Here is a 10,510-nt window from a genome sequence, read left to right as displayed (position 1 = left end):
GTTTGCATATTTTGCTGTGAAGTACAGCCAGACTTTTGACCGCTTCGCCTTGGACATTTTTAATCTGTAGCTCTGCTCTAACAGAACGTACGTACCTGGCCCCGCCTACTATCCTCGGAAACGTAAAATGATTGGCTAGAAGTGTATCACAGCTCAGGAAAAAAAAGCACCGAAATAAAGCACCGAAATGTGCGCTGCTTTTCGGTCTGGTTACTACCGTTTATGTCAGAACCGGTGCCATCATGGCACCGGACACCGGTACCCATCCCTACAGCTCACTAGTGCAAAGTCTGTGTAATGTCTGATGTCCCCCTGTGAGAAAAGTAGATGTGAGCGGTGATTTCAAAGTGAGTCAGTGAGTGTCACGCATCCTGCCTCCTGCACGCTTTAACCAGAGCAAACCTTCATCTGACCCAAACTGTGAGCTCACAGTTGTGTGTGCTGCATGTGGGAGAGGACACCACCGGCAATATCTCGAGTCTTCGTTCTTTAGCTGTTATCCGAAGGTCATGAGTGGAAACTGCTTGCGCTACTTTAAAAACACTCTTCCACTTTTGAGGCACTGCTGCACTTTGATTAGAGCGTTTTTAGAAAAAAGCTTTTTGCAATAAGCAATGTTCACACTCTGTCGTATTTCTAACTCTTTTATAAATATACAAACTATTTAAAGTATACAAACTAAGCTTGTATACTTTAAAGGAAAAAGCAGTGAGCATGCAGGGGAGCCACCATCTTGTACTGTCGTACTGCCAAACTGATAGGAAGTTTTGTAAGCTTTCTCTATACATTGAAAAATATGAATTCATATTTTACTAGCTTCCTTTGCAACTTGTAAGAAATGCTTTGCACTAATATGAACATTGCTGGACTTGTAGTAAGTTGGATAGTAGAGATGAGAGACTGAAACTAGATCCTGCCTCAGTTTCCCTGAAAATGTTGGTATTGAAAAGGTGAAAAAAAGAGTCATCCAAATGTGAATGAAACAAAAATACAAACTTTGCGTGGCTGCTGAGTGAAAGTGCGGTAACCACACACACACAGAAAGTAATTTACAGTAATTTTACAGTTTTTAAGACTTGTACACAGCTTGTTATTCTGGTTGGTTCTGCTGCACTTTTTCTTCCCAGAAAACACAATTACACAGAAAATCACTGCTGGAAAATAACACTTCCTGTGAAATGTAGGTGATTTTGATGAATGGAATCCATTACACCTTTTCTCCATCATAACCACTAAATGCAGTTTTTACAGAACTAGATGCTTTATTTCATATGCGAATGTGGCGACTTGTACACTGCACAGCGACTCCCTTTCTCACAAATATTTACACCACCTAAATATTTATTTTCTGCCCAGACTAGGATTTCTGCCTGCCTTACCAAACCTGTGGGTTAGCAAACTTGTGGCTGACACAACATGTGGGCTGGGAGTCATTGGTGGAAAAATGAGGCTTGAAACTAGAACAGAAAGCCAGTGGGCAGACATTTGTAGGCTCTGATGTTAATTTAAACGGCATTCGTGTTTGTAAGGGGAAAAATATAATGTGGCTGTCTTTTAAAAACGTGGCACTCTACATTTTAACTTATCAGGCAAAATACACTGTAATTTGACTTATCTCCATATTTATATCAGTATTATAAAAATAATACATTGGAAAACTTACAGGAAATGTTAGCGTTCTGAAAAATGTCATTTCAAAAATCTCATCTGGAAAAGTGGGAACCCGCATGCTCATTCATTATATTAAAAGGCTTTTTATCGTGTACACTATAAACTGTACATTATGTATATGTGGAGACTGTATCATAGTTCAAATAATTATATAATTTTGTAGTGGAGTGAAATAAATGGTTACATTGCAATAAAGAATTGTCTCATTTTTGTGTGTTTTTGTATGAAGTTTGAAGATGTTAGCTTGGTCTAGATTATTCCAGAATAACATAGGTATCATTTTTTTCATTTCATTTATATGTATTTCTTTTTTAAAGATTTTTGATACTCACACCCTCAAGCAGACTCTTATGTGAAAGACTCGTCCAGCAGACCATCCAGTGACATCCAGCAACTTTCTACGGCAGCGCTGTTACAGACATCTTTGTAAGACGCCCTTTAGCATCACTTTCACAGCAGCTGAGCCTTTGTTTTGCAACCTGCAGATTTAGCTGAAGCTCCTTTTGCAGAAAGACTTCAGCACACGGCGCTAAAGAAGGCAAGCCTCAGTTGTGCGTGTCTGTTTAACGATGCAGTGCAGGACACAGCAAAGTGACTCAAGACATGTCAGACAAATTCAGAGCATTTTTCTCTGAATTTATACAAAGCTTAGAAGCTCTTTTGCTTTTGAGTTTCACTAATCTTGGAGACAAATGAAAATAAAATCACTTTTGCGACTTTAATCTGTGGATAAAACACACAAGTATCCTGTTTTAATTAAATTATAATTTAAAATGATCGTGTGTGTGAGAACTAACCTGAGTATTTTGGCAGATTTTGTGTTATTACTGACCACCATGACTAACACTATGAAACTAGCTGAAGTGCACTTTTTTAACCATGAGCAGGTTTCCATGTTCAGCGATGGCAGTCTGTAAACAGTCCGTCCTCCTATGGGGCCACATGGCATTTATTTTTAGAGCACCACCAGGACCTCAGTGTCTGTCAGCAGGCAGCATAGAAAGCCATAGCTGCATGCCTGCCTGGTGTATGTTACCCACCCCAAAATTACTCATTAGTTACAGCACAGGTGGCAGAATCTCATCTGCAACTATCAGTTAAACAGCGTCTTCTTCACACTACACACAGATCTCATATTTGACTTACACCGCAGAGCTATGAACATTCATCAAATTATGCCTCACATTCATTTGAGGTAAGGCAGTGGCCTGCTACATTTTTAATTCAGCATAATTATTTCTGACACGTGTCCTGGCAGAAAAATAAAGGATTTTTTTCACTCGAGTTTAATGCCTGGTCTTGTGGTGAAGGCCTTAAAGCAACATGTAGGCGTTTAGGCTTGGAAGTAACACGTTTAGTCGATCATAATTAATAAAGTGTGACTGATATTTATTGGAGACTGTGATGAACTTTAGGAACGCTTCTAAATATGATGTGCCCCTAAAGTTTTATGTAAACAAAAGGCGATCGTGGCTTAAGAGTTGGGAGTTCGCCTTGTAATCGGAAGGTTGCCGGTTCGAGCCCCGACTCCAACAGTCTCGGTCGTTGTGTCCTTGGGCAAGACACTTCACCGTTGCCTACTGGTGGTGGTCAGAGGGCCCGGTGGCGCCAGTGTCCGGCAGCCTCGCCTCTGTCTGTGCGCCCCAGGGCGGCTGTGGCTACAATGTAGCTGCCATCACCAGTGTGTGAATGGGTGGATGACAGGTTGTGTAAAGCGCTTTGGGGTCCTTAGGGACTAGTAAAGCGCTATACAGGCCATTTACCATCTTTTATGTACAGGCTATCAGAAACGCACGCTTGTGAAACATTTTTTGTATTGAATGATTGCGTAATGAACATCTTTTAGGCCTTTGTTGGTGATGTTTTGATCTTTTATGGGTTAACAGTGCTTTAAAGTCGGAGACCATCAGCTCCACGTTTAACGCAGCGTTTCCCCTTTAAATCCCAGCAGCTGAGCTCAGCCAGGAAGTGGCGCAGTGAGCTGGAGCAGCAGACGTCTTCATCATCACAGTCACGTTTGTTTACGTTCATGCTTCTTATCTGATCCCAGGTCGCTTGGGTTTCTCTATTTCTGGGGACCCAGTGTCGCTCTGCAGCCGCAGCACCAACCTTCAGCTTGACGCTGTGACCATTTTGGGAGCATGGCCGACGGTCCAGAGGCTGATGTTGACGACCCACCCAGCATCAATTTCCCCCCGCTCATCACCGTGTCCGATCTACCCAGCGCTACAGCTGCAGGTAACTATGGCTGCGAGAACCGTAAGCGATGATGATTGATCATCGCAAGCACCCACAGGCTGTCCTGCAACTGTGCCCCGTTTGCAGGAGGACGGCCAATATGCGTGACATATTACAGATGTGGTGGTGTTGGGAGGAGGAGGAAGAAGGGGACGGTCTGTAGCCTAATAAGGTGTGGCCAATGGATTCAGGAAGCGTTCACATCTCCAGTGCTGCAGTATAGCTGTGACACTTCATCTGTTTTTCTGTCTAGTCACACAAGTAATAGAGTTGTAATGGATTGATTTGACCTGAAGGCTCAGGCAGAAGAGCTCACGGTAATAGAAACATCTGCAGAACATAGCCTAGTGTAACATGGATCCTTTTAATGTGTATTTCAGGAGCTGTTTTACTGTGTACATCTCCATCTGTGGGAGTTCTCTGAGCACAGCATGGAGCAGACATGAGAAAATGTCACTACACCACTGCTGCTCATCTGCAGCCACCTTATGTGTATTTTGTCTTATGTGTATTTGAGCTGAGATATCATTTACACTTGATAATATGCAGAATAGTTTCAAAATATCATTTTGTATGGTAACAAATCACCCTGCAAGACCAGACAAAACCAACTTTTCATTTCTGTTATTCTCCCTGAAATGCTGTGTTTGGCAGGTCGTAACCTGAAGGAATGGCTGCAGGAGCAGTTCTGCGACAAACCCCTGGAACAGGATGACATGCGCCTCCACAACGCGGCCTATGTCGGAGATCTGGACACCCTGAGGAACCTGCTGCAGGAAGACGGTTTCAGACGGTGAGGCCGAGCAGTAATAAGTGTATTTGGCTCTCTAGTTAGCAAAGTTAACACATGCTTTACTTGGTAAATGATAAAGCAAAACATCAATACAAATGAAAATGACAAGGTACCAAAACATTGCAGGCAGAGAGACAGCAGAATCTGAGAGAGACTATAGATTTATTTTGTATAAAGATTACAGAATAGTATATTTGTTATTGTCTCTTACAGCAGAACTGTCTTTTCCCCCCAAACAAGTCCAAAGATAACCTTATTCCAAATAATTTTCATAGGAGTAAACACAGACCAAAAGCAGGCTGCTGTTACCATCATCTTACAGCAGGATGGGTGTCTTCCAATACCCATAGCATTATATTGCATACAGCTAGAGGATCATAGTTTAATGCCAATGCAATGTCAAAGCAATATACTACAAATGTAGTGCATGTAACAGAATTTAAATTTGATGTAGTAAAAGTAAAAACATGCAGTTTACAACTCTGATATCTGTGGAAACCTTGTGGAGGGAAGCAGCCCTGCAGCACTACGGGAGGACTAAAAATACACAGAGAACCTTTCAGTGGCTCAGTCCAGTAACCACCAAAGCATTGTAATGCAAAATGCTTTGCTGTTGTTAGCTTCAGTGCTTCCTCCTATTGATGCAGAATCAGAGCCTGGATTTACCAACTGGAGAACATACAGAGCCATCTCATAGTCATGAGCATGCATGCAATGAGGGAAATAACAATTTGATCCTCTAGTGAACATTTAAATTTGCTCGCTTACAAAGAAATAAACAGTCTCTAATTGTAATGGTAGTTTCATTTTAATGGAGAGAGACAGAATATCAACTAAAAATCCATAAAAATCATAAATTATTTTCATGTCATTGAGTGAAATAAGTATTTGATCCCCAAGCAAAACACGAGTTGGTACTGAGTGGCAAGTACAGCAGTAAGACGTCTCTTGTAGTTGGTCACCAGGTTTGCACACATCTCTTCTCTTCACAGAAACTCTGTAAATGCTTTATGTTTCAACTTAAATCTTCAGCTCCCTCCACAGATTTTCTGTAGGACTGACATCTGGAGACTGGCCATAATGTACTTCTTCTTCAGTCACTCTTTTGTAACCTTTGTGGAATGTTTTGTGTCATTGTCATGCTAGAAGACCCATCCAAGTCCCATCTTCAGTGTTCTTGCTGAGGGAAGGAGGTTCTCATCCAAGATTTTACAGTACATGGCCTCATCCACTGGACCCTTCAATGCAGTGAAGTTATCCTATACTCTCAGCAGAGAAACAGCCCCAAAGCATAATGTTTCCACCTCTGTGCTTGGATGTGTGGATGGTGTTCTTTGGGTCATACTCAGTATTTCTCTTCACTGGCAAACCCAAAGTGCTTTCCTCAGAGGGGAGAGCTTGCAGATGCTGTGAGATTTCTGTCCATTATGGTGTAGTGTGTTCCCAGTGTAGGTCACAACTGCCTTCAGACCATTAACATGCTCCTCTCATGCAGTTTTGGGCTGATCCACCACTTTTCTCATGATCATCCTTGGAGCTCCAGACCGAGGGCAACTGATGGTCATTTTATTTTTCTTCAGTTTCTGAATAATCGCACCCACAGGCCTACGATCTTACCCCTGATGACCTTTGACATCTTTTGGAGAGGTTGAAATGGAAGAAACTGATTGTATGCTCATGTGTGCTTTATGCATATAAGAAGCTGAGATCAGGAGTTTCTGTTATTGACTGAATGATTGTAATCTGTAGGAGCCAGAATGCTGGCTGGTTTGTAGGGGATGAAATACTTATTTCACTCAATGACATGCAAATGAAATTATAACTTATATGTATTTTTTTTCTGTATTTTTTGGTTGATGTACCATAAAATTAGAGACAGTTTTTTTTCTTTGTAAATGCGCTTAAATTGGAAACGTATTACCCTGGACCTCTCCTTTCTCTGTTTTGGTGTTAGGCGTATCAATGAGAAGTCTGTGTGGTGTTGTGGCTGTTTGCCCTGCACCCCTCTGAGGATTGCAGCCACAGCGGGACACGCAGCATGTGTGGCCTATCTGATCGCTCAGGGAGCCGAGGTGGACCTAGTTGATGTCAAAGGCCAAACAGCTCTGTATGTAGCTGTGGTTAATGGTCACCTGGACTGTGTACGGATTCTTCTTGAAGCTGGAGCCGATCCCAATGGTAGCCGCCACCACCGCAGTACCCCGCTGTACCATGCTGCACGAGTGGGGAGGCTGGACATACTGCAGGAGCTCATCAGGTGAGCCTTGGGAAGGATCAAACTAAAGTCTACATGGACAGAACTGTTTTATATATAGGTTAAATGTTTAAATACGTAAAGAAAATTGGCACTAAAATAGTTTTTATCTTCCATTACGCCACTGAAAACTGGTGGGAGTCGGTTCCAGTTATTACAGTTTCTTTTCATATGGTTTAATCTTTGCACATGAGATTATCTGTGCTTTGCATTTTTAATCCACTACTTTCTTTGTGGTGCAATCATTTCCAATAGCTGTTTTGTAACTTCCTGACTTTAAAAAACATTTTCTGTCACCTTTCCCAGAAAGCAAAAAGACAAACATAAGACCGAAAAACCAACATAAAAACCCCACCAACCATTAAATTCAGAAGCATTTCCCCAGCTGCAGTTTTTAGATCAATTCTGGAAGTCCCATTATGACCCCTGGCACCGTAGCACTACGATTTCACAACAGACCTGAAACTTGCACTTTGAATCTGACCCAACTTTCTGTGGAGGAAAATTTTCAGCAGTTAGAGTCCAGAGTTTTCTGACGTGCAGCAGACCAGGTAACGATGTTCTGACGCTGAATTCCTTTATATAACAAATGGATTTGTTGTAAAGAGGAAAGCTTCTCAATTTATATTTTTCCACAGTAATAAATATCTCTGTATTCTTTCCTTTAGTTTGCATCAAGGATTTATGAAAGAAAATTTAGTCTATGGTTACATTTTTTCTAGGTTCAATGCTGATGTTGACATGGACCACCAGCTGGGTCCGCGGCTCCTGTTAAGCGCTCGAACCCTCAACACTCTAGTGGTCTGCCCTCTTTACATAAGCGCAGCCTACCACCACCTTCACTGTTTCCGGCTGCTGCTCCAGGCCGGCGCTCAGCCCGACTTCAATTACACAGGTCCTGTCTGCCATGAGGCTTTGACACGAGGTTTGGCTTCCTGCCTGCTGGATGCAGTCCTGCGACACGGATGTGAAGTGGCCTTCATCCACCTGCTGCTGGACCACGGAGCGAACCCAGCCCTCGTGCCCTGGGATGATTCGGATTTGGAGGCTCCAAATCGAAGGAAAGTTGATCCAGAGGCACTCAGTGTCTTCTTGGAAGGAAAAAGTAAGTAACAAAAAACGATGCTGTTGCTTTATACAAAGCTCCGGCACGGAGCTTTTTTTGGTGCACCTCCTCACAACACCAGAATATTTTTTAGTTAATAAGTTGTGAGTTTTTGCAGAGCTTCGTAAAATTGTCTCTCAAAATTGTGGATTTAATGTAGAATCAATAAAACCGGTGTCATATGTTTACATTTCGTATTGCTGGTTCAGCTTGTTCATACTGAACAAAAATGAAGTTCATTAACTGATTTCTGATTAATACTGATTAAATGACCAATAGAGCGTTCTGAGAGATATGAAGTAAAAGCATGAATAATAGTCAGAGGCTCACTCAGATTCAATATCGATTGGATTCTTGCAGTAAACAGGTTTGATGTCAGTGGATTTTACTGGGAGGTAAAGCAATGTGTCATTAGCATAGCAGTGCATCAAAATATAATTTCTCTGCATAATGTGGTCAAGTGATAAAGAGGAGAGCTGTGGTTACCAATGGAAACAAAAACAAATTCCAGTTGATGGGAAAAAAGTCTTATCGGGTGTAGTAAAAGTGAAAACAAGGAAGTAGTTTCAGACACCATTAGTTTGTGAATGAAGGCTTTTGAGGCTTTACGATGAAGCATCATTAATGTCATTAGCAACACGTATGTACTTCTTTCTGTAAAGACCCGAGTTTGCAGATTACTGCTTTTAGTTTAAGGATTTCATCTCATATATGTTTAGAATAAGCATTTTTCCTCGTGTTAAAGCTTAGCTGCTTTTACATGAAACAGGGACCTTGTAATGCATGTTTCTGGACATTTGTTGATGCTGAGGAGCTGATATAAAGAAGCCCATAAAGTACAATGAAAAAGGTCATTAAAAGCCACACTTTTATGTTTCTACTTATACAAAAGCATGAAAGCATATGCAGTTGTTCAGCTGCATCTATTTTTTCTTCTCCCAGGAAACCCTCGTAGGCTGACACATTTGTGTCGCATCAGGATCCGCAGAACGATGGGCAAAAATCGTCTAAACCACATATCTTCTTTACCGCTTCCAGAACCTATCAAGATTTTCTTGCTTCACCAAAACTGACCATCATCCACCTACTGGTCTTGTTAAATGTTCATTTAACCCAGTCTTTAAAAGAAACCTCAGTCAGTCCCAAAGACACACTACTGCATAAACACTGTAAACCCAGATTGCTAATTGCTTATTATTTTTTATTAAGAAATAGTTATTAATAATATTTTCCAAATAATATTTGTTTGGAAATCATCATTTATGTAAAAAAAAAAAAAATCTTCCTCGCCGTGTAAAATGCTTCTTATCTTATCAGAGAAGCCATAGTTATGTATTGACTTGTGGAAACTGTGTGTGTATTCTAAATGTTTGCCTTGTGACCTCCCAGATCACCAGGACGAGTCCTGCTAATACTTCAAGTAGCACTTTTTAGCTCAACGACCAGAGCGAGAATCTCATTTGAAGCAACGACTTAAACAAGCCATGTTATAAATACCCCATCCACGGGCAGAGAAGAATATTGTCCAGATGCAGCTCCTTGAATTGTTTGGTTGTTGTTTTATGTAAACCAGGCAGAATGACGGCAAAAATGTGCAAAAAAATCCACACGCTAGATCCTCTTTGTTAGCCACGTGCCTTAACTTTGAGTTTGGGAAAAGTGGCTTCAAAGATTGATCAGACCAGAGTTAGTTACGGTAATCCAAATTAATCGAGTGTGATGTTCCCGGATGAGCAATTTAAGGACCTTGATTGTAAAGTTTACATTTTGTGACGTACACGTCAGCATCAAAATAAAAATTAAAAAAAGCCTTTTTTTCAGGGGGGCATTTAGATTGTTTCAATAAATGTAATGAAACTCCTTTTCTGTGACATTGACAATCTGTCAACTAGTGAATGAAATCTATTTGTGATAAACAGAATAAGTTTGTATTCATTAGATGCCATCTCTGGGAGTCTACTGCACCTACTGTGTACTGTGCATGTCTGTTGCACAGCCTATCTTGTCCTCAAACATTGACATTTAAATGTTGACCATGTTGAGACAGTTGTGCTTTATATATTTCATCTCTATTTGAATGAGTAAATGTATGTAATTGTATAATATCTCTTGTGTTTTGTGTTCATTTTTTGTGAGTGAGGGGAGGTGGGTGAGTGGGTCAGTCTTCCAAAGTAGGATCCCTCTGCGTGGTCTTTGTTCTGTTAGCTATCTTCCTTGAACATAGCTAATTAGAGATAATTATCTCTCTCCTCCTTTCCTCGCAGTCTCGTCCAAGATCTCTTTGTAGTCCAAAATATCATGTCTCAATCTTTTTCAGCCTAGGGAACCCTCATAGTCCTAGCTCTGAGAGCATGCATCCACTGTTAGTTTCAATGATTGGTTTGCTCCAAAATTGAGTTTTTAGTCTTATGTTTCATCTCTCATGACTGTAGCCTTGCTGTTTCTCATT

The 10,510-nt window shown here is 41.1% G+C and overlaps 1 protein-coding gene across 1 annotated transcript; it reads left to right on the top strand.

The window, feature by feature from the left end:
* The first annotated feature begins 3,655 nt into the window (after window positions 1–3,655).
* asb1 (ankyrin repeat and SOCS box containing 1) lies at window positions 3,656–10,100 on the top strand. The gene is made up of 5 exons (XM_085374406.1): window positions 3,656–3,909; window positions 4,564–4,702; window positions 6,657–6,959; window positions 7,679–8,061; window positions 9,004–10,100. Exons 1-5 carry the CDS (start codon window positions 3,813–3,815, stop codon window positions 9,132–9,134), a joined length of 1,053 nt encoding a protein of 350 aa, XP_085230532.1. The 5' UTR covers window positions 3,656–3,812; the 3' UTR covers window positions 9,135–10,100.
* The last annotated feature ends 410 nt before the right edge of the window (window positions 10,101–10,510 follow it).

The sequence above is a fragment of the Diplotaxodon limnothrissa genome, linkage group LG16 (genome assembly GCF_057381915.1).
Source record: "Diplotaxodon limnothrissa isolate DT_005_m linkage group LG16, D_limnothrissa_male_GT1.1, whole genome shotgun sequence".
NCBI classification, from domain to species: Eukaryota; Metazoa; Chordata; class Actinopteri; order Cichliformes; family Cichlidae; genus Diplotaxodon; species Diplotaxodon limnothrissa.
This window is presented reverse-complemented; position numbering and strand designations above follow the sequence as displayed.

Bases quoted from the DNA above. Each gene is read 5' to 3' on its own strand.
- asb1 (XM_085374406.1), top strand. From the start codon at position 3,813: ATGGCCGACGGTCCAGAGGCTGATGTTGACGACCCACCCAGCATCAAT. The intron at 3,910-4,563 runs GTAACTATGGCT...TGTGTTTGGCAG, and splicing joins ACCCAGCGCTACAGCTGCAG to GTCGTAACCTGAAGGAATGG. The intron at 4,703-6,656 runs GTGAGGCCGAGC...TTTTGGTGTTAG, and splicing joins CAGGAAGACGGTTTCAGACG to GCGTATCAATGAGAAGTCTG.